Source organism: Emys orbicularis, chromosome 5 (genome assembly GCF_028017835.1).
Source record: "Emys orbicularis isolate rEmyOrb1 chromosome 5, rEmyOrb1.hap1, whole genome shotgun sequence".
Lineage (NCBI taxonomy): Eukaryota > Metazoa > Chordata > Testudines > Emydidae > Emys > Emys orbicularis.
Window position 1 is genome coordinate 115,699,017 of NC_088687.1, and position 23,539 is coordinate 115,722,555.

The 23,539-nt window shown below is 38.4% G+C and overlaps 2 protein-coding genes across 4 annotated transcripts in view; both read left to right on the forward strand.

Annotated features, from left to right (window-relative positions):
• The window catches only part of PROM1 (prominin 1), a 76,971-nt gene extending 65,258 nt beyond the window's left edge, over window positions 1-11,713 (forward strand). For 2 of the 3 annotated variants that reach the window (XM_065404882.1, XM_065404883.1), the window contains 7 exons: window positions 1,636-1,728; window positions 3,184-3,237; window positions 5,268-5,348; window positions 5,445-5,513; window positions 6,067-6,159; window positions 7,748-7,863; window positions 11,695-11,713. In XM_065404882.1, the coding sequence (XP_065260954.1) occupies window positions 1,636-1,728; window positions 3,184-3,237; window positions 5,268-5,348; window positions 5,445-5,513; window positions 6,067-6,159; window positions 7,748-7,863; window positions 11,695-11,713 (525 nt within the window). Of the gene's footprint in view, window positions 1-1,635; window positions 1,729-3,183; window positions 3,238-5,267; window positions 5,349-5,444; window positions 5,514-6,066; window positions 6,160-7,747; window positions 7,864-8,971; window positions 9,041-11,694 lie in introns of all 3 variants that reach the window. The other variant, XM_065404881.1, reaches the window with a different exon arrangement.
• A 2,806-nt stretch (window positions 11,714-14,519) lies between these two features.
• On the forward strand, window positions 14,520-15,185 carry FGFBP2 (fibroblast growth factor binding protein 2). Its single transcript, XM_065405674.1, has one exon. The coding sequence runs from the start codon at window positions 14,520-14,522 to the stop codon at window positions 15,183-15,185; it is 666 nt and encodes a 221-aa protein (XP_065261746.1).
• Window positions 15,186-23,539: the final 8,354 nt, after the last annotated feature.

The following is a 23,539-nucleotide window of genomic DNA, read 5'->3' on the forward strand; positions in this document are numbered from 1 at the left end:
CATACCACATTTAAATGTGCAGACCTTAATGAGTAAACATCCAGAACATTTGTTGACCTTAAGATAGGAGAGTCTAAATATTCGAAGTGATATAGATGCACTTGGAAATGCCCCATGGTGGGAGTTAGTATATATTATTGGGGGAACATCTGCGGGTATGCATGATATTAATGTGCTTTGTAAGTGTGCAGGCCATACTAGTAGTTGTGCTAATTGCATTGATTTGGAAGGTTAATGATCTTGGTTAGGCAGTTGGGAATGAGACGAAATGTATATTAAATGTAGGCTTCAATTAAGCCTTAGAAAGGATTCTAAAGCTTCACGGTGGGGAACATTGGGAGCAGAGGGGCATGTTTAGGCTTGACAGAAGCCTGCTGTGGATATTAAGTCTGTTCTGATAACGTTTAACAGCATAGGTGTAAGAAGAACTGTGTGTGCGCGTGTGTGTGTGTGTGTGTGTGTAAGAAATTGCAGAGTAATCATGTATTTGAAAAGAAAAGATAAAGTAACTAAAAAGCTAGAAAAGACTGGTTTGAACTAAAACTAAACCTGTACTGACAGGGGAGGAGAGTTAACATGGAAATAAGAAGCTAATACATGATGTATAAGGAAAGATAACAAGTTATAAATAAGTTTGTGTAACAAAAGGAGGGTGAAGTAAGTAATTGATCGCTACTTGCTGAGTGTTTTGCCTTAATAGTTGTTAGACCCATCTGTTAAGTGAACCGCAATCCTACGCCATCCCTCTCGGATCATCCAAGTCTGGGTTCCAGCCTGAGCCCAAATGTCTACACTGCAATTTTATAACACCGCAGCCCCAGCAAGCTGACCTGGGCCAGCTGCAACTGTGCTGTGGGTCTTCCATCGCAGTGTAGACAGACCTTTTTTCAGTGTCTAGAAATTGACTGCAAAGGCTCTAATTTTCCTGACTTTTTAGCTAAGAGAGAACCACTAAACAGGAAAAAGCATAGGCGCACATGTTCCTTCCCCAAGCCAGAATCACTCAAAGATTATAATATTTCTGAATGGAAATACCTTAAATCAATTGGCTATATTCAACATTGTAAATAGTTCAAAAGACTAGATGTCCCTAAATCTGTACCAATCCTACATGTAGATGTTTTGGTTTAATCTATAAAGGAAAATTATAATCCCAGTGGAGGGCGCCATTGCACTTTGAGAGACAGTGGATAAATAACTGGAGCATTCCCTTAATAAGATCAATCATTCTTAATGAGCCTCTCAGACATTAGAGCAAAAAAGAGTAAGGTTATCCTATGCTTTCGATGTTGAGAAAAAAATGGCTAACTCAGTGCACTATGTGAAAATTCATACTATTGAATTTGTACAGGTATTTTAACATTTCTCTGACTATATTAGAATTGCACATTTGTTTCACTTACTGAGATTTCTACTATTTTTATGATGATTTCCCTGTGCTGTAGCATATCTAATGTCATATCGTATTGCTTATTTCAGTTTGCTTTGCAAAATATGACCAGAATGTACATGTTATTGATTGCTACACATTTCCTTGTTTTGCTTGAAATATTCTTGATGCTTTGGAAAAATATCACTTTAAAAAAAAAAAAAACTGCAGATCAGCAAACTGAATTATTATGTTTATATTTGCAGCCCAAAGGAGCACTGGAAAATGCATTAAAAGGACATGCAAACAGTATTCGAATGATTCATAACCAACAAGTTGTTCCACTGGAGCAAGCTATGGTAAAATTATTTAAGTGTTGTACTATGAACACGTTACATTAAAAATATAGATATATATTACAAAACTACCGATTAGAAAATCCGCAAATTAGAGTGCAGCTAAGGACTTTTTTCTTTTGTGCAAATTCCATATTAGGTTTAGTTTTATGTATTGTATATTTCCAAAATATGCACATCTTCATTTTTGTATCTAAATACAGGTTTTATATATATTTTATGTAATTAAAACGGTAGTCAGATAAATTTTTAACTAACCAATTTCATTACCGTTGTTGTTAGTATTATATAATATTGTGAAAACCAAACTTTTTTCTTTGACCCTTTGTACATGTAAAAGTGGAAAACAATTTTATAGAAATATACAGTAAGACAGGGAGAAAAAAACTTCCACAAGTTCTAACTTCGCATCATTTATTTTCCCTTTTTTGCACTACATTCATGTTGGGCAAAGAAGATAGTTATAATTTTCACATTTGTTTAATGGTTTAGTTTTACTTTCTGGGTTTGGTACTGTTGGAAATCCCACAGGGTAATGTTTACAGCCAAAGAAAAATCTTCTTCCTTGACCTTTCAAAGGATATGGAAATGTTTCTTCTAACAGGTTTCGCCAGGCACCCTTTTCTTTAATAAAAATAAAAAAGCAAGCTCAAAGCACAACTCCGCCAGATATCAGTTTTTCTCTGTATATTCTGCTTAAATTTTTCAGCTTATACTATTTTAGTGTCTCAGGGCCCAGGTCCGTTAGGTGATGAACATCTCCTGGAAAGTGCTGAGGAACTGTCTGAAATCACTGGGAATCTAGGAGGTCAACATCTTCCAAGGGGCTTTCAGTACCTCACAGGACTGGGCCTTAATGTAGCAGTTCATACATACATTTCCATACAGAACTATATTTGTCCCTGTGTTCCTCTTATAGAGAAGTATTAGGTCCTCTGTTTCATTCTGCTCATCCTTCACTGTTTCTCTTCTAATTAACTCCTAATTATTCTCATCTTTTTTTCTTTTTCCAAAACTGACTGTCAAGAAATATGTAAAAGCTAGGGTAAGTGATTTTCCTTTCCAGAACTGTAAAATAATATACTGTGCACAATGAGCTTTAATTTTAACTATTCTCCTTTACCCCCCAAATAAATGATATCCAGCCTTATTGCTGCAAACTTTAGTTATATTTGAAGTCTTCTAGCACACAAAGTGTGGCTGCTCTGTGCTTTAAGAAAAATATTGTTTCCTTCTGAGAGTCTCTTACACACACTGGCTACTGGTTTCATTAGTAGGTAATCAGTTCTTAGCTAATGCAACTAGTTTGCATCTGTTAATATTAATGTGTTTGAAATATATTATTGGTTCTGATTTATCTAGGTGACTTGTTCTTATAGACCTACATTGTATTAAAGCAAGAGGATTCTTTCTTGTATAAAATCTTTTTTTTTTTTTCTTCTTTTTTTTTTTAACCAGAGCACTTTAAATCAGAGCATTAGATTACTGCAGAGGACATCATCTGAATTTATGGTAGGTTAGTCTTTCTGGCAATAAGAACATATTTTATTTTTTTACTTTAAATCTACCCTACCACAAGCATACAGGACATAACATTTGCAACATTTTTATTTTGCTAACTTTTCGGGGTCAGGAAGAGAGTGTAATACTTAGAGCTGGGGACCAGGGATGGAATCCACGAAGGTACTTGAGCAACTAAGTCACATTTTTAGGCACCACTGTGATCCATAAAACTCCTGCTTGCCTGACACCCAATCCTGTAGGTACCTAAACTCACGTGGCTCCCAAATTTTTTACCTCTGGGCATGTGCAGTGCAGCCTCACTGTAGGTGTCCGGACAGCTGTCTCTCACTTAAGCCTCAGAGCAGTTCACAAGCCCAGAAAAACAGGCATTAGGCTGCCTGTGTCATGTGTGAGGCCCGTCTGGTAGATCGCCTCTGAGACCCTTCTGGTGAGTTCACACAAAACCGTGTGGAGGAGGAGGAGACCTCCCTCAGAACATTTAAACCAGTGGTTAGGGAACTCACCTGGGATATAGGAGACACCCCCCCCCCGCTTCAAGTTCCCCCTTCACCACCTTCTCAGGTGAGTGCCCTAGCCACTAGGCTATTGTGATGGTGGTGCTCCCTCAGTCTCTCATTAAACAACTGAATAATTAAATATTAACTGGAGCAGTAAAGGAGTTGTTTTGTTTTGGGCTCCACATGCAACTTAGGCAGCCAAAACACCTGTCTTCCCCCGGTTCATGGATTGCCAGCAGAGATAGGCACCAGGCTTACCACTCACCATCTGGCTGGCACCTCCCCTGGGCTAGCTTAGTTAATACCCTGCCTAGAGCACTGGCTTTGTGGATCACAGTCTAACGCACCTATGGCTCCCCATGCGTTGTGTAGGGAGCCAAGGGGTCTAACTCAGGCTTTGTGTATCAGTGTTGTTCCTGTGAATTCTATTTTTTCTAGGCACCTAAATAGTTAGGCATTGTGATGCTCAGTGTTGTAATGTCCAAGTCCCTTTGCAGGTCTGAGTCTGAACCAAGGAGTCTGAAGCTCTGGGCGCTATTCTACAGAGCTCTAGGTGCCTTGGTTTCCTCATCTCTCTCATTTCCCCTTGTAAAGCACTTGATGTGCAAAGTTTCATTGATTTTATTGTTAATCTAGGTAGTTACGGTGCCCAGGAAGCAGCCACAAATCAAAAGACGCTTTGTGGCTATTTTTTAAACAGGCCATTGGAAAGTTTTAATTCTCACTTAGTAAAATAATTTCAGTACAATTTTACATGCTGTGGTTTTCCTGTTACTCAGCAGCTTGCTTTTACTCTTAGTCATTGAGGTAGGATTGCCTTACCTGTCCGTATGTAAAAAATAAAATAAAATTAGCCCACACGTATGCTTAATGAAATGAGCTCCACTGTCTTGTTAATGCTGGATGTCTCTTCCTCTGGCACAGTGTGTCCACCTTGTCCCCTTACTCGCTCTTGCAATCTCGGCCAAACTGCAGGAAGCTTGAGCTTGACAGGGCTTCCCTAAGGCAGCCCACCTGCTTTCCTTCTCCATAGCAGCTAGTGCTTGCACAGCCAAGAGAGCAGCTGCCTTTATGCTCTGCTAGTCTCATGAGAATCAGCAACAGGGTGGAGAGTCCTTCTGGCAGCAGCTTTCCCTGTTACCACCAGCCTCTCTTGGCTCCTGTAGCAACAGTCCAGCCCCAGTAGCGCTAGTGCAGTTATGTCACCTTACCTGCTTCAGTTCTTCTTGCCACTTCTACACCCATGCATGGCAGCAAACCAGCTGCAGGAAATCCATTCAGAACTTGTAAGAGGGGCTGGTGAGAACGTGAGGTTGTTGTGGGGAAGGAACAGAAGCTTAGAAGCTTTTCTTAAATTCACCTACAGCGTAAGGCTGTGAGTACATCATCCTTTCTGTATATTGAGTCTCGGGACAGTGATATTTGTTTATCTATAGAAAGGACTAAAAATACAATACCAGCAGTGTCATCATAGCAACTTTGGAAAGGTCTTAGCTATCTTATGTACGGTCTGTTTTTCAGGTAAAAGTAAGAAATGTGCTTAGTGCTGTTGATGCTGCTCAGTTTCTCATAAGCAACGATGCATCACTGGTTATCATCCAGGTAAACTTTCTTCTGTTTAAATTAGTTTAATGAATTTATGGTGCAGTAGAGGTTTTATGTGAGGGATTGGTTGTTTGTTTATTTTTATTTTTTTAGGAAACCAAAAAGTACATGGATATGATAATAGGCTACTTCGAGCAATATGTTGAGTGGGTCAAGGAGTCGGTAAGTGCATTTACTACATTGAGGGAATTACCATAAAATACGACACAGCGTGTAAAGAATCTAAAAATGAAAGACTTATTCTGTTTAAAGTGTTTTTTATCATGTGTGTTCAGAACGGGGGGAAAGTGTAAACTGTTATAGTGTGTTTACTATAAATGGAGTTTCATTATATTTAAAGTAGAATGGACGCAATGAGTTGTTTCAGTGCATAGCAGTGTGCAAAATGCAGTTCTAATTACAGTGATGTTTCTCTAGGGTGCAAGTGGCCGAGATACCATTTGTACTTTTCTTGCACTGAGCCTGACTTTGTTTTATATTTTTGCTCACCCTTTTCTTAAAGAAAGGAAAAATAAATGCATAATTCTATTGAGCAAAATAAGTTAATTCTTCAGGTGTGATTTGCGCTCTGAGGATAGAATATATTGCAGGAATTTGCTTAGGGAGGGGGGGAACACGCCCTTGGTAAATGACACATAAAGCTTGTACCGGGTATTGCAGGGTTTGGTTGTTTTTTTTAATGAATGACTTGAACAGTATTTTTAATCTGTTGTAGATTACCATGGAGGTAGCCGCATGCAAGCCTATTGCCAACGTGATAGACACTGCAGTAGATATATTTTTATGCAGCTATGTAATTGATTCTGTGGTAAGAAATAATTCCCATTTTTCAAAACTAGGGCCTTAAATGAGAAATTCTTGCTTGTACTTCCACCAAACTGTGAACATAACTCTCTGCATTTCATCCTTTGACTAAAATGTTCTGATGAGGGAGCTTGTCTAAATCTGAGATTGGCCAAGGAGGAAGTGTTCTGATCTGGATTAGATTTAGTTAAAAGTATGGAGCTCAGGTCTGAAACCACTCCAAGGCTAGAGTTTCAATACATTCCCATGAGATTTTGTCCCATAATCGCAGAAATCCTGCAAAATCCACTGTTCTTGTGAGATTTTGCCATCTTGAATATGAAAAGAGACCAATTCTCATTCTGGATCTGAACTTGAATCGGAACGGTTTTGGAGGAGGTTCTGTTTTGGGGAGTTGAACTCCCGTGAAATTCAAAGGGGAGCAGATCTGACATTCCAGCTTTGACCCATCTCTGCTCTGAGAATATAAGAATAATGAAAGTACTGAGGAAAAAATTTCCACAAACATCTTTGCTGGAATCTAGAAAATGTGAATGAGGAAAAAGAACTTTTTTCAGGTGGCGTGCAGAAAACAAATCTTGATTCATTCATGTACAGAGGAGAGCTTCATTATGGCTGGTAGTACTATGAGGTGCTATTTGGCATTTTCTCATCTCTCAAAGGATGAAAAGTTGGCTGTGTGTATTAAAAGAAACCACACATCTGTAAACCACCTAAAACTTCTCCCACCAATTCTTTCTTTTCCTCAATCAGTCCGAACCAAGCAATAATCAGAACTCGTATACAAGTACCACCTCTAATTTTCTGAAATCGAGTCTGAAGTGCCCTAATCCTGCTAACACTAAATCCTGAAACCTGCTGTCCTGCCAGAGCCAAGTCAAAATCACCTAGCACCACAAAGGAACTGCAGAACCTCTCTTCCTTCCATCCTGCAGAAACTGAATAGGAAAAATACCACTCACCATTTCAGTTAGCTGTGGATGGGTCAAAATCTTACATGATGAAAGATCCCAGCTGGGCCCACATGCAAGTCAAAACTGCCTCCAGCCCATAGGAATCAGGTTTAAAATACCATTTTAACAGCTGGAGCCTGCTAATCTGTGCACTAATGAAATTACTCTCACAGTCGTGAACTGCAGCTGTCAAGTCAGAAACTACTTCTCAGGTGCTGAAAATTCAGCTTGCCACAGGGAACGTGAATAAGGCTACTACTGTTAAATATCAAGGCAGGAAAAAAACATGGTTCATCTCTAGGGACACAGTATCTTCCAACTTGGAGTTGGTTGGTTGAGTAGTAATGTTCTGCTGATGGCCCAACAACTAATAATTCATGGCTACCTCTCATTACAGGGTCCTGCAGTGTCCTGGACCATGCCAGTGACTTCAGCTGTATGCTTTCAGAAACAACATAATTGACAATCAAGTAGTAATGAGGGCAGCAACTTTAGCTACTAAATAAAAGTCAATTTACAACTCAAGACTCTAAGGGGGGTCAGTTCTAAGAAATAATATGAGAAGAAACTAGCAGTGGTTTAAAACGCTGATACAGTATTTTATTGAATGTCATTTTCTTGATTTTTGTCGTCTTCTAGAATACCTTCTGGTTTGGTTTGGGAGGCTGTTCAATATTTTTAATTCCTGCAATAATTTGTGCTGTAAAACTATCCAAATACTATCGTAGAATGGATACAGAGGATGTGTATGATGAGTAAGTATATAATCTTAAATAGGCTAAAAAGAAAGTGGACACGAATACTTTCCTGCATAACACAGTATTTTACATGAAATATATGGTGCATTGTTTAAACCTTCACTATTGGCAAAATGAGTACCACAGTATCTTCTGAAAGAGTACAGGTATGGGCCCTGATCTGTCAATATGTGCCACATAGGTGGACTTCCATATCGTACATTGATTCAGTGGGGCTCTGTACAGGTGTAGAAGGGTCTGCCTATGAGAAGCTCTTTGCAGGTTCAGGGCTTTAGAACTTCTTACACCTTTATTTAAAAATATTCCCAATTTCGGGTAGATCATCTTTGCTCAATTATAGCATTAAGATAACTTGTACCTGCTTTGTAGTTTCCTTGTGTTAATTCTTTCCTTCTTTTGCTCAATATCCTGATTATCCCTAACCAGTCTTTCCTTTTCACTTGCAGTTCCTCTGTCTCAGGGACTTGGCATTTTACTTTATGATAACTGTTTTTACTTATTTTCATTTTGACTATTTTTTCCTATTTATTTTAGCTGTTGTTCAGTAAACCTGTGCTCTTTGTTTTTTCAGATCATTTTATTTCACACTGGTCAATTTACATTGTACATTCACAAATGAATAGAGCAGCAGCAAGACATGTACTGCTAAGACAAATGTTCACTTACTAGTATGTTTTAAGTTGATTGCTTCTCCTTTTTTTATATTTTTTTAGTGTTGAAACTATACCCATGAAAAAGTAAGATACTTTTACTGATATTTGTTAAAATTATTTTACTAAGGAGTGAGGGTTTATATTTAAAAAGTTTTTAAAAGAATTACAAATGTATTTTGGTTTAATTACATTTTATAATGTTAGGGTACAACTGAACACATATCTCCATTAAATAATTGAAAATTGGAGCATGCTAAAATAAGACTTCATAGAAGTATTTGATATTATACAGTATCAGTATGGTTGAAAATTAAAGAATATTGTCTACTGAACAGACCCAACTTATTTTTACATACAATACCATCATCCATTTACATGTCTTTGTAGCCATTTTGTACATATTGCATCTTATAGTTAACATAGTCTTTTTTGGTGTATTTATTTTGTTACAGTATGGAAAATGGTAATAATGGTTATCATAAAGAGCATTTATATGGTATACACAATCCTGTTATGACAAGGTAAACCAAGTCTGAAACTGCATGCCTTCACGTTTCCTTGTTTAGCGTACTATGCTAATTAGCTATCCAATTTTCTGCATGTTTTAAAGTGAATAGTGTGGAAGCAGAGAGTTATTCTCCGACAATAGTTTAATTTTCTATTTGCTTTTTGCATGGTTGCTCACTATAACAAGTGCTGTATGTTTAATTTTTTGGAATATGCCTACATAGCCATAGATATTGTAATAGTATCCAATCATCTAACTATGGAATTTTGTAAGTTTAAAAGCCACATAATTCCATATTACTTCTCTGATATGGTGGCCCTAAAATGGTAAAGTTATTAAAGTACTCTGTATAGAAATTAAAAGGCTGTGGGGTGCATGTTCACTTTTTCCGGGTTTTTTTTTTTTTCTTCATGCTTATAAAAAGGTCTGTAGGACCAATTATAAATTGATACCTAATAAATACCACTTTGACTGTAACCTTGGGCATTAATAGATGATTCCTTTTTAAATTCTAGTTTGGTTTTTAGAATTTTTTTCATGCGAATGCATAGAAGTAGGCTACATAGAACAAGCAGGACTAGAGATTTGAAAGATAAGAAACTAAAAAATCTCATATTTTACAAAAGCAATGAGTAGCTACAGTAACCTCTCAAATTAACGTAATGTTTAATTGCTCCAACCTGTGCCTTTGGCGCAGCTCTTTAAACATCTGAAGAAAGGCAAAGTTTGCTATGTGCAGGCTGCAAGTGGGCCAGGGGGATGGAAGGGGTAGAGGGGAAGATGGATGTTACTGCACCTCTGAAATTAGTCTAATCCTATATGGCCAAATAGTTAAGTCACAAGTCTGGGAGATGGGAGTTGCGGGGTCTTCTCCTGTCTCTGCGGCTCACTTGCTATGAGACACTGGCAAGTCACTTAACCTCAGTGCCTTGGATTCCCATTCCATAAACCTGGGATGATGCGATCCACCTCACAGGACTAGTGAGATTTCAGTAGGCTTTGTAACATACTTCTGAGTTCCTTGAATGAGAAGCTATATAAATAATTGACAAAGATAAGGAATAGTGAGCCACATAACTTTTTTTTTTTTATATAGAACACATTTAGATTGAATGTTTGATAGAGAATTAATTTTTATTGCTCTCTGGGTCATGGATGGGGTGTTCTATGTTGATGGGGCTTGAAGTCGAAATTTTTGACAGCCCTCAGGGCCGTATCAGTTGAGTAAAAGTCTATTTTGCATTGATTATTTTATTAACCAAGTATCTTCCCTATGCTTCCTTTAGGAGGAAGTATTTCATAACAGTGGTATTAGTTAAGGTGACCAGATAGCAACTGTGAAAAATCAGGACAGGGTGAGGGCTAATAGGCGCCTATATAAGAAAAAGTCCCAAAAAACAGGACTGTCCCGATAAAAACGGGACATCTGGTCACCCTAGTATTAGTGGTGTTATAATGTTCATTATTTTGGCATAGCCTATATCACACTGTGGGCTTTTGGGACTCCTTAAATTAATCTATAAGGTATTTGACTCCAGAGTCAACTCCACTGGCACATCAGAGAACTTCCACATTAAAGACTTTTTTGATATTTTCCGTAAGAGGGAACCAATAATCGTCCAGACTTTAGAGTCACTTTCTGATCTTTGGACTTTAATATTGATTTTCAACGTTCTTGAGCTGTATGGCACATTATTTGTGTGGTATTTCAAAAAAATTTTTATAAGGAAATCCTTGTTCAATGACTGAATATACAAGATATTTGGAAATAAGCCAAAAATCATTAACATAAAAAATACTCTGTTAAATGAAAGCACACTAGCTTTCCACATGGACACAAACATATTAAGGACTAGATTCTGATTTCAGTTGTCCTACTGTCAGTGAACTTTCTCTGGATTGCCCTTCTCCCTGTCCCCTCCCCACCATAACTAACATTAGAATTTACTCTAAACTGCCGCTTCTTTTTGATGATTTCATACCTGAGACAGAGTTTGGAAAAACTGGATCAGGGCTACCACAATCCAGGGATACCACTCTAGTAGATTCTTGTTTTCTGTTCTTAACTGCACCATTTTCATGTTTTCTGCTACCCTACTTTTTCTCAGTTCCTACAGATCTTTTTAGTTGGCTGTAAGTATTTGTAGCATCTTTTGAGTGAGACTGTTAGCAGTGAAACCATATCCTTTTAAAGTGACAGGAATAGGAAGCCTCCCCTTTTGCACCTGCAATGTTATGGATGCAAGTAATTGCAGGTTGCAGTTGCATTTAGAAATCTACCTGATTATTTTCCCCCGATCAGGTAGTTAGAGATATAAATAAAAATCAAATGCATCTATAGTTATTTGTGAGAGCAAAATGGGAGGTTGGGTTAAGACCTTTTCTAACTCAGGTCTATGGTGTTTGATTATCTGAGCATTTCCTTCCACCCCAAATCAAGTCTTGAAAATAAATTAATTAATAAATTAAACCCATTTTCTCTAATTAAAAACTTCAATAACTGGCAAGAAGACTCAGGACTTATTTATATAGCACTAATAGGTTTCAGACCCAGGGATAACTGGTCACACTATTGACAGCTGACAGTGCCATGCACTGTAGTTATGAAGTCAGTTTATTCAGTTCTTTTGTTAGCAACAGAAAAATATATTTCTGTGTTCTCTTTAGCTCTGTGGAACAGTGGTAGCCAATACTGGAAATATCAGGGGTAAGTAATGAGCTTTTAACATTTATTTCAGCACATCCTCCCATTTTAAAATCTGCTTCTTAAAATGTAAAAGAACAAAGGCTTGTACACTTATAATAGCATGATTGTTGGTAAGGTAAAGAAGTTTATCTGTTGACACACCCATGACTTTCACATGAAGACCATGTATTTATAGTGTTCTATCTAAATTGTATTGCTACCTTAATCAATTTTTTACTGATTCTTTTTCTTGTGATCTATTTTCAGCCTATAGAAATGAGGCTCAAGATTCTTCTACAGGAAACATGAAATTCTTCCAACCACACTGGGATCTGAATTCACCATCCAAATCCCATGCCACTTGTTCTATGTGGCTTGTACAGTAAATCAGTCTTGAATCAAGAAAACAGTGTTTAATGTTATGTCATTAACTATTGTACAAAATACAGAGCACTTCCTCTTGTTCACTACTGTTTAAGACTTGAACTATAGTGGTTTCTGTTTTTTACTTTTTTTACACTGGGGTTTCTATTTCACATCACAGTACGTATATTAATGTGGCTTACACAGATTTTGCTTAAAGTTAACTGCCCTACCATGATTACTCAAGTTCTTACCTTACCGTTTTGTTGGGAATGTGTTAAATACAGTATATACACATTTGCATAAAGAATACATTTTGTATACAGAGTCTTTTGTATATACATTTTCTTAAAGCTTAAAAGTGTTTTAGCTAAATTTTTGATATTGTATAATGTACTTCACAGAGGAATTTATCAGCATGTTCAGTGTTGACTTTTGGTGCTCTTGGACGACCACTTTGGACTGAACTTTAAATGTACAGGATATGCAGTATCTCCTGTCTCTGAAAAATTAATTCAGTTGAAGGTTTTTCTCCCTCTTTTTGAGTTACTTAAAAATCATCATGTATTAAGTATTAGATCTAAAAGGGTATTTGCAGACAGACTCATTTAAAATTACAACTTTTGTGTATGTGGCAGGGTATGGAGCTCCCTGGAGTTTGAGTGATGCTCTAATTAGACCATGAGAGATGTCATAAAGTTGGTAATTTTTAGAATACTTCATCTCCAAACCAAGTTCCTAATAAATGTCAGTGGTTCTCTAAACAGGCAGTGATTATATTTTTGCTAACTAATTTTTAAATTAAACTTTCTACACAGGAATTTGAACACTTTTAGAAGGTTGTTTTACATCACTGTAGTTTAGTGTATTGCCTTGAATTTAGACATGGCAGTTGTGCTGCTGGATTATATGACATCGTAAATCCACTTAAAGGACTGTAAAGGTCTACACTACAAAAATAAAGCACAGGGGATAGGAAAGATGGAAGAATTGGGTATCTTGAACTGAAGAGCAAACTGATTATATACCAATATTAACTATGTTTCCAGAAAGGTTCATTTGGCTTAAAATAACGATAATTCCAAAAACCTTTGAAAACATAAAACAAAACTGAACAGCAATACCAGTTTTATGTGGAATAACATTGTAAGTTTTTCACTCTTTGGTCAGAAATGGAAATGTTTCGATGTGACAATATGTAGCATATGTATATGTGTGTGTGTGTGTGTGTGTGTGATATATGTGTTCAGAATTGTAGAATTTAAAAAGTTTATTTTTAATTTGAGAAATTTCCCAATCCATTTAAATAAACAAAAACTTGGTTAAGTAATCTCTATTTGATTCATAAATAACTATTTTATTTCATTTTAAGTGTGTTTGAGAAGTGTAGGAGGCACACTGGGTTAAGATATGGGCTAAGATCACATTGGAAAATGGGTTTTGTCCTCCTTACAAAAACTGATGTACTGTTGGACTTCATTGACAATATTGGCTCCAAGCAAGATGAGAAATTCAGAAAAAGAATGAGAGGTATTGGATTACATTGATGAACCTGTGTGGGGAAGCTCATAAACCCCCTGGCCACACTGGGTATGTCTACACAGCAAAGAAAAACCCACTGCTGGCCCATGCCAGCTGACTTGGGCTGCAGGGCTGTTTCATTGCTGTGTAAACTTCTGGGCTCAGGCTGAAGCCCGGGCTCTGGGATCCTGCATGGTGGGAGGATCCCAAAACTCAGCCTCCGGCCTGAATCGACACAGCAATGAAGCAGCCCAAGACCTGTGAGCCCAAGTCGGCTGGCACGGGCCAGTCATGGGTTTTTCTTTGCTGTGTAGACATACCCAGTGTGTCCTAAACTCTTTCCTTAGTTAAGGAATGTGCTGTTGATTTTCCACAGTATTCCATGTTTCCAGTATTGGCACAATAAAATATAAAAGCCACATGCATGCCAATGCACAGCCACAAAAAACATAAGGGTACCACAAATCCATTTTATTAATTGAATAATTTTTAATCTTCTAGACAAAACCTCATAGGTTTGATTTGGGTGACTACTTCCATGTGGTCATACAATATCTGGCATAAAGACAGCTATAAAATAGCGGGAGAGTGGAAAATATCTGTTAAAATCAAAGGTGATGTGTGCATTTTGGGTAGGAATGTGCTTTTAAGTTATACAACTATCGTGCTCTATTTAGCTGCAAGATGCGTCTTGTTACCTTCTTGGGAGTTCACAGGTTATTTGACATTCCCTTGAGCTATAAATTATAGGCATATGCTTACACTAGGGTGGTTTATTTAAAAAAAAAAAAAAAATACAGGCCACCTCGAGAGAGAGAGAGACTTCTTTGTGCACGAAACCTTTAAATTGTGAGCAGACATTTGCTTGTTTCTTTTGCTTTTTTGGACTGAGTTGCTTCAGGATCTTAGTCTGTGTTTCACCATGAAGACTGTCATCCTTCTTCTAATGATGGTCTGTTGCATGGGAGGATTGGGACAGAAACAGACACAAAAGAAAAGGAGCAATGGTGAAGAAATCCATTTTCAGACTAAAGTCAAAGACGCTTGCACAATGAACATGAGTGGTAATGGGGAAATGAAACTCAGAATTGAATGCAAAAACCAAGGAAAGTCTTACTGGTGTGAATATACTGGCAAACCATCAATTTGTCGTCCTTTCAATAACAACCCAAAGGTTTATTGGAACCAGATTGCCCTTGAACTTAGAAAACTCCCAAACGCTTGCCAGTCCACCCTAGTGCTGAAGCCCAGCATGTGCCAAAAGGCTCCCACAGATGCTCACATGAAGCAAGTAGCTTCCAGCATGAAGCCAAACCAGAATCCTAGCCAGCAAGCAGATACAGCCAATCAGGGGAAATCAATCCAGAAACCCTCAGCTTCTCTAAAGCAAGTTAAAGAAACCCAGGCAGGGAAAAGCTCTGCCAAAAAAGCAGGGAGACCTAAACCATCTACACTACCTCTTGTAAAACCAACACAGCGCGGACAAGGATCTGAAAATGATACTGAAGTAATGAAGTTGGCACGAGAACACTGCTGGGAATCACTGCACACTTTCTGCTCCTACATCATCAGCATCTTTAAAGGTTAAGAATTGCTTCAGGTAAAGCTCCCTCTTCAATAATATACAGCCATAACAGAATTTCTTCAAGTCGTTTTTTTTTTTTTTTTTAATTAAGCTCAGAGCTCTTTAAAGGATATAGATAGGGGTAGTATATTGTGTAATTAATTCAGAAACTATCAGATAGGAAGAATTTGTTCACCTTGAAGATTTAAACTCGTTGACTGTTAAGTGATTTAGGGCCTAATCCCATGAGGTGTTGAACAGCATAATCTCCCATTTGAAGTCAATAGGAGTCAGGGGACCCTAGTACCCCTCAAGAATGGGCCTTTAGTAAGAATTAAAACAGAGTGCCTGCTGTCTTAGTTAATAATAAATAGTACTATTTTCCGAATTACTTTCCCGTATACTTCTGTGTGTGATACAATTCTTAACCCAGAAGCTCATCAGTTCCACTTGTATAAACTGGATTTATTTTTCCCCCAAAATGCATGCTGCTTTGATTAAAAAATTATGTCATCTGATTAGTTTAAATGTATTGCATGCATCTAAAAGCACAATTTAGAGAAAGAGACATTCAAATTCTGAGAACACAAGGTTGTTAACCAAAACTACTCGTTAATATTAACTTTTAAACTATTTTATGGAGTTTAGAAAAGTTACTTAATTTACATACATAAACCAAAACAGACAATTCTTTGAATATTTCTCATGGAAATGAGAGGAGATTACATGCTAAATCTTTGCTGCTATAGTTTGGGCGTAAAGACAAAGCCGTCACAGAAGTAATCGGAGTTGTACCACTTACATTTTACCTTGGAGACTACCAACAGCTGGCTACAAAACCTGACAAACTTTCCACAGGAATGGAAATGTGTACAGCCGGAGACAGAAAGTTAGTTAATTTTAGGTGTGCTTAGACTGCTGAAGATCCCAACTGTGCTTAATAAGGCAAATTGCTAAATGACTAATTTTTATTTTCTTTTTTTATTTTGCAGAGCAAATTTCTTACAGCTGAAGAGTTCCCTACTGGAGTTTCTGTTTAATACTCTTTTAGACTAAGTTTCAAAATGGTACCATAGCTATAAATCTTGTAGTTACTTTTTTTCGTTTGCACTTCTAAAATTAAACCATTTTAACAAGTTTTCAAGGCAATCACCAAAGATGCATGAAATTGGAATGATTGTACTGAAATTATTAAGATAAATTCTCCTAGATAAATTCTTTGATTCTTCTAGGTATAGATATAATAATATAGGAACATGACTGCATTTAATCTGAGATGCCAGGTTAACTTGGTTTTAAAGTGCTGTACTTTGCTACATTTTACTATTTGTGCAACTTTATTTTAATGAGCATTTATAGAGAGATGAAAGCTGTAAATAATGCTCCAGTTTATGCAACCAATAAAAGAATGATTTTTGAAAATATCCTTGTGTGTTTTGCTGCAATCTGTGTCTAAACAGTGATGTACATAATATCAATGCCAGTGTCTGAGGACTGGGTTAGATATCCAGGGAGGAGGAAACCACAGATCTCAGAATGAGGTGGCAAGTGCTTGCCCATGCTATGATGCTGAGAAACATCAGTTGCAAAAACTGAATGGAAAAATTAAAGTATAAATATAGTCCAAAATAGAATATAAAACAGAGGCAGCACACAGAATGATGCTTTTTTTTTTTTTAATTCATTGCTATTATGAACATGTAATGAATAATCTTCACTTGTTCTTGACTCCAAATGCTGTACTTGCAGGAAGGATTTGGAAAGGGATAATGGAATATTCAGCTTCTCGCAAACGTACAGGTCTGTGCACTTGCAAAATTACACATTACTTCCACGCAAACATCAATGTCAAAAACCCAGCCAAATGCTGAAAGGATTAACTTGTCTTCATTTTAGGCTATTAGAATTTACAAAACACATTACTCTATTATTAGTTGTCTGAAATAGTTTTTAACAAGTACCCCACTTTGCCCTGGTCCCCTACGTGAGTCTGAGAGAGACAACTGGAAAAGTGGATAAGGTTTGTTTCATACCCGGATTCTGCAAATATTTAGCCTCTTGTGCAACTTTACTCGAGCACTTCCACAAATGTGTCTTATACTGAAATGCTAACTAATGTTTCAGGGGAGAGTTTTGGAGAGAGAAAAACAAGTGACAAAATTGAGAGAGAATCCTTAATAGTACAGGATTAGTACAGTAGCAAGTACACAGAAGGAGGAAAATATTTGCCAAATAGTTTGATGTAAATGCATGTGCCAGGTCTGAACTCTGATAAAACAGGTGCTCAAGGAAGCTTACATTTGATCTCCGTTATAAAGTTAACGTTGTAACTATCACCAATAATTTCAGTTATCTTTCCTAGCTTTCTGCTTCCTGTGAGGGGCATTCTGATAAGTACCTCCAAACATGGGGAGAGGTGAATGCAGTTTTATATCCAATTCTCTAACTGTTTTATTGCCTATCACTCGGTGTTTGAGCCACCATACAGAGCAATCTTTTAGGGGAATAGACTTATAAATATATAAGTAAACTCTGGTAAGAAACAAAGCATGATCTTTTAAAGAGAATTAGGCTGCAGTGTGTTTATCATACTTTAAAACTTTTTTTGGAGACTGCACATGGCTGCTTGTACTCGAAAACAATATATACTCTCTAGAATAACTTCCATTTCTTCTCAAGTAATATTTAGACATAGCAGAACTATTCCAGGAATGTGTGTGAATTTTCCAACAAGCAAGGTGTTTGACACGAGTGATTCTGTATGTGAATATATGCAAATGTGGGGGTACAGGATGGGTGGAAGGGTCGAGAAATGAGGCCCAGGAAAAGGAGCAGACGAACCTGAATGAATTGAAAGTTGTCAATTCTAAATAGCGGGACATCAGGGAACAGTTGCTCTGAAATGAATGGCAGTCTGGGAATGCCAACACTTTCCACAAGTGGTCTTCAAAAATGTGTATGTGTGTATATATATTAATATTATAGCTTTGCAACTTGAATTCTGCCCCCGTCTCCCCAAGTTCCTGCTACCTGCAAAGTCAACGTTAATGTGTTTTCTTTAGCAAGGCAGGCATCCTTCCCTTTGTACAGTGTAAAATTTTACTTTAGCTTGCAGACTTAATGGCTGCAGGCACATTCTCAGGAAGCTTTCTTCCTGCGTAAATATGACATTGACCAACTGCAGAGCTGAAGTGTTAGTGTGCAGGACAATGAAAATGGATGGCTGTCCAGGTTACAAAAGAGCATTGGCAACTACTCTGAGAGGGTTGGCTGAGCAAGCACATCTTGAGAGGAGCTTAGATGCCATCATGATGCCAGTGTGAGAGTTGAGGGAAAGAGGAAAAGGAAGTGCTGGTCCCAGTAAGAAACTGCAAGTGGAAATCAGAGGGGACTCCATATAGTCTGCCTTTCAGATCCCAGCCAGCCAAAATGGGGGAAGAACCCATCACTGAATGTTAGAGGAGTCCAAATAAAAACTGAACTTTCAAATCAAAGAGGACTGCACAATCTTAGTTGGAATTATCATTATTTTTGACACCGTATGAAACCTCTGGCTTCCTAAAACTTCACAGTTATGCTGGACATGATGGCCACTTGAAGCTTCAAAGAAGCAGTGGAATAGAGTTCTGGTCCAGCTGCTACCACCTGAGCTACAGGAGAGTCCCCTGCTCTGGAATAGAATTTTTGTTGTTCCTATGGAGCTTTCTAGACTTCATACAGCTATGTAAAAGCACCAACTTCTATCAATGAATTAAACAAATTAAGATGATAGGATCTATCTACTAAAAATTGGCCTGTGCCACAACAGCTTCATCCCTTTGTCTCCTCCCTCAACTCCACATAGAAGAAGTCTAAGTAAAAACAGATGAGTGAAGAGTGCCTTGAAGGGTCAACAAATCTAGCTTCTGTTGAAGTAGGAGGGAAAGTGAGCTCCGTGGCCAGGAGCCCTTCACAGAGGAAAACCCTGCTGCTAGCATGCTCCCAATTAAGCAAGTGGGCCTGTTAGTTTGAGTACTTCTATTGATAGCAGCTGCTATGGTGGTATGCTCAGAAGGCCTGATCCAAAGCCCATGGAAGTTCCAAGTAATTTCAATGGCTTTTGGATCTGATCTAGAGAGGTGGGGCTGTCCTACAAGGAGCTAGAAGCCCAAACTATATAGAGCTTTATAGGTCAAAGCGAACTGCATCTAGAAATCAACATGCAGCCAGTGCAGCTCATAAGTGTATTATGCATGTGTGAAAACACTGATTAATAAGCAGTCTGCCAAATGCCACATGGCCTACAGTTTCCAGTTGGTCTGAAGATGTAGCCACATATAGGTCACAGTGCAGTCGTCTAGCTTTGTAGTGAAGGAGGCATGTAGAGCTCTAGCATGGTTTGCCACAGCAAGAAGAGGATGCAACTTGTTCTTGCCAAGTGCAAATGAATAAGTACTTTTGGGAATTGTAGCTATCCTCTTATCCAGAAGGAGCTGGGGGTTGATGACTCTCAGGCTACGAACCTTGTAATGGGGTGCAGATGAAATTTCCTTTTGGGTGGGGGGCTGTTTTCTTTCTTGCCCTCTCTGTCTGTAAGCAATCTCCACCTCTTCTGGATGGACTCTTAGCCACATCCACATTCCAATCTCCATGAGAACATTCCATTACCCTGAGAGGTTAGGAAGAGAGCTGGGTGTCATCAACTCACCAAAGAAACCGTAATGCTATTAAGCCTTCTCTCCCCCTGTATACATTGAACAGGAGGGAGGACAAGACAGGCCCCTACCACATGATCTGTATGATGTAAAACAGTGTAGGGCCTGTGACACACATTTGAACACCTTATTCTGAAAAACAGAGGGCACTTTGATACCAGGTGGTAGGCACCTTCAATCAGTTAGATTACATTAGGCAATGGTACCTGTACACAGCAGTCAGGTAATTATTATAATCTTGCTTTCAAACATTATAAAATTGGCTGTTAATTGGCCATGTTCCATTCTCTAATAACATTATAATTGTATCAATTATAAATTTCCATTTAATTGCTTGTGTTTAAAACTGCAAATGCACAGTTATGAAACTAGCTACCATTTTGGTATAAAAGTGCCATTCATTCATGAAAGGAGCATTTCAAAACTGTTTGCTATAAGTTCAGTGCAGTTTGCAAGTACTCTGTGAATGAATGAACCCTCCTTTGTTTGTTTTAAGTTAACCTGTTGGTCCCCACACTAGACAGGGAAATCCACACAAGTGGAGATGCAGTCTCTTTATTTTCTTGGCAGACAACTGAAGAGTGCTGGGAACCAGGAAGACCTGAGTTCCAGACATAGTTTCCCCACTGACTCAGAGTTGTCAGGCAAGCTATGTGACCTTTGGGTGTCTCCTTATCTGTAAAATGAGGTTGGTAACAGTCTTACATGAGTGAGTGCCATGAAGACTTGCAGTATTTTGAAACGGTAAAGCACTCAATAAATGCCAACTATTTTTAAAAAGCACAATAAAATACCCAGAAAGGATATGTGTATTACACACGTAATTGAGAATGAAGTGGAGAAAATATGAGAGCGTTTAAAGATTCCACTTATTAAATATTGAATTCCTCTGTCAATCTGTGTGTATTCACAAAGAACTTGTTGGATCAGCTGTTTTATCCTGAATAGAGTAGGGGAGAGATTTTCTTCAATTTCACTTATCTCAGTGGTTCCATACTGTGCGGTTCTATGGACTCATTCATGTGATCTTGGGTGCTAATATCTATGTTTACAAAAGTCTCCTAATTTTGAATGCCTCCAATTTTGGTGCCTAATTTGACACAACCGGGGCCTGATTTTAAGAGGTACTGAGCATCTGTACATCCTAGTGAAGTCAGCAGGGCTTTCAGGTGCTGAGCACCACTGGAAATTAAGTCTTGGCTCTCTTAAATGGGGCATTCAAACACTGAGGCAATTCATACTCTCAAGCTAGGGCCTGCCAGTGCTTAGGCCCCTCATATTAAAATGCAGCTCAAGTGTATGCCTAGATAACACGTTATTGCTTCAAGCTGTTTTTCTATTAAGCAGCCATCAAATTAGCTTGCCTATGCAATAGTGCACTTTGGTGATTTTTGAGAGACATGTTTAATTTTGTTCTTCTTGGTCACAGCCTTTTTCTGCTGATCAGGTTACAAGCTTGTGTTTTGTATGTCTAATTTTTCAACTGATATTATCGTTTCCAGTAAGGCATTTTTCCATCCACAAAACATATCCTGAAACTAAGTGTGAGAAAGGGAGGTTGGGGAAAATGTTCCTTTCTGTCTCCAGTTGCTGCTGCTTTCTGTTTTCTTTCCAATTGGTCTAGTCTGCACTACACAGGCTGTGTCAATACAGCTATTCTAGTATAGCCCCCAAGTATAGATGCAATGTTTATGATGACATAAGGAGTTTTTCCGCCAGTATAGTAACACTGTCTCCCTGAACAATATCAGCCATGCTGACAGAAGCACTCTTTTGTCAGGAGAGCTGCATCTACCCTGGAGGTGTTGCTGGCATAGCTATGTTGGCTAAGGAATGTGAGGTTTTTTCACAGCATAGCTACGGTGACAAAACTTTGTAGTTTAGACGTGCCTCTGTCATGCAGTTGCTTTTTCCCCACTTTCCTTTGTTTCTTTGGGTTAAATAGGATATAGCCCAAGAGACTTTTTAGCCATATCTGTCGTTCTCTAATAAATAACAAAAATGCCTCAGCTATTTCTTTTCAGATCACAAATACATTTTCACAGTGGCACTTGCATGTTGTGTGCTGAATTACACACTACTAGGGACAAAGCACAGAGGAGACAATAGGTATCATCAAACAGCTCCATTGTCAGCTAGTGGAAAGAAATTGTTGTGCTGACAATCTATTCTTAAACTCTTAACGGCTTGCATATACAAAGTTTATTGGGTAAGTGTTAGGCATGAGGCCAGTTATGGATTTTTCAGAACAGTTACCCTACTGTATGTATAAGGCAGCTAGGAAATCGGGCTGATGCTTGAACTATGAAGCCCGGAGCCTGTTGGTGAAATATGTTATAAAACAGTTTGCCTAACAAACTACTTGCAGTATGTAGTCAAGCTGTAATAAGTTTCCAATTCCTTTAGACCTACAAAGATTATAGTCAAGAAAGAGAACAAAGAATCCTTTTTAGGACTGGCTACCTCACAAACTAAGCTAGTCCATTACGATTTTGAAGGCTGTCAACTCGTGACTGCTGCTGCAAGTAAAAATTAACATGTAAATTGAGATTTTCCCCCTATTCTTCTTGCACTATGCATGTAATAATGTTGGGTCCTCTCCATGCTTCTGGTGGCACATGGGTTTCTGATAAGATTAAAGAAGAGATCCATCTTCCCCTTTCAGATAACTTTCCACCTATGAGTCAAGAGACACCAGGAAGGCCAGAGTCTTCCTGTAACAGAAAAGGTTTAACAATATCCAGACGCTGATCCCCACAGTTTCATACATCCATTTTACCTGCCGCAAATGGGTCTCCTAGTATAATGCATAGAAGAGTGTTCCATGGACAAAACAGCATGTGCAGGTGCATTAGGGATTGCTCTTATGAGCCTGGAGCCATTTCCAACATGAGATACAAAGCACAGTGAAGATATCCTTTGGAGTGACACAGTCTCTCATTGGGTGGAAATGGAAAGCCCATATCTAATAGTAGAATCCTCTCTTCACAGTCCATACCCCAAATTCCTGCCCATGGATGAGGAGCTCATTTGATATACCACAGTACATAGGGAATGAGGTCAAGGTTAGAGAGGCTTCAGAACGCTCGTTTCCTATAGAGAGGATTGGTCATGCTAAGACTTCCAGGCTCATGTGTGGAAAAAGCACATCTTGATACAACACAAAACTGTGAAATACCTCCAGAGACACAGAAAGCTGATGTGTAAATGCTGAAGTGAGATAGATCTTCTGTTAGTCGGAATATCACTCAGTCTCCACAGGGCAACCCACATAAAAGCAACACTGAGCACACAGCAGACTGACAGACCACGCTGGGTGTCTCTGAAGCAGGAAGTTTCCAGTAGTCAGTGAGCTGGACTACTCCCAAGCAGATCTGTTCAAACATGTGAAACACAACTTCTTAGGTACCAGAGAAGCGGACCAGAAATCACTGGGAATGGATGTTCTGGCTCACAGATGGCCAAATCAACCTCTTCAAACTTTCCTTCCTCTTCTGTTACTATGAAGAGTGATTCAGAAGATCGAAAAGGAGGAAGACAGTCATTCTTGACACCCTAAAATGAGTAAGATGGCTGTGGTTGTCAGACCTGGCAGAGCTATCCCGGAGTCATCTTCTCAGCTGGCAGAATCTGCTTCAGCATTCCTCCTAGATGCCCTCCTAGCCTCTTGTTGGCCTATAAGTA

Bases quoted from the DNA above. Each gene is read 5' to 3' on its own strand.
- FGFBP2 (XM_065405674.1), top strand. From the start codon at position 14,520: ATGAAGACTGTCATCCTTCTTCTAATGATGGTCTGTTGCATGGGAGGA.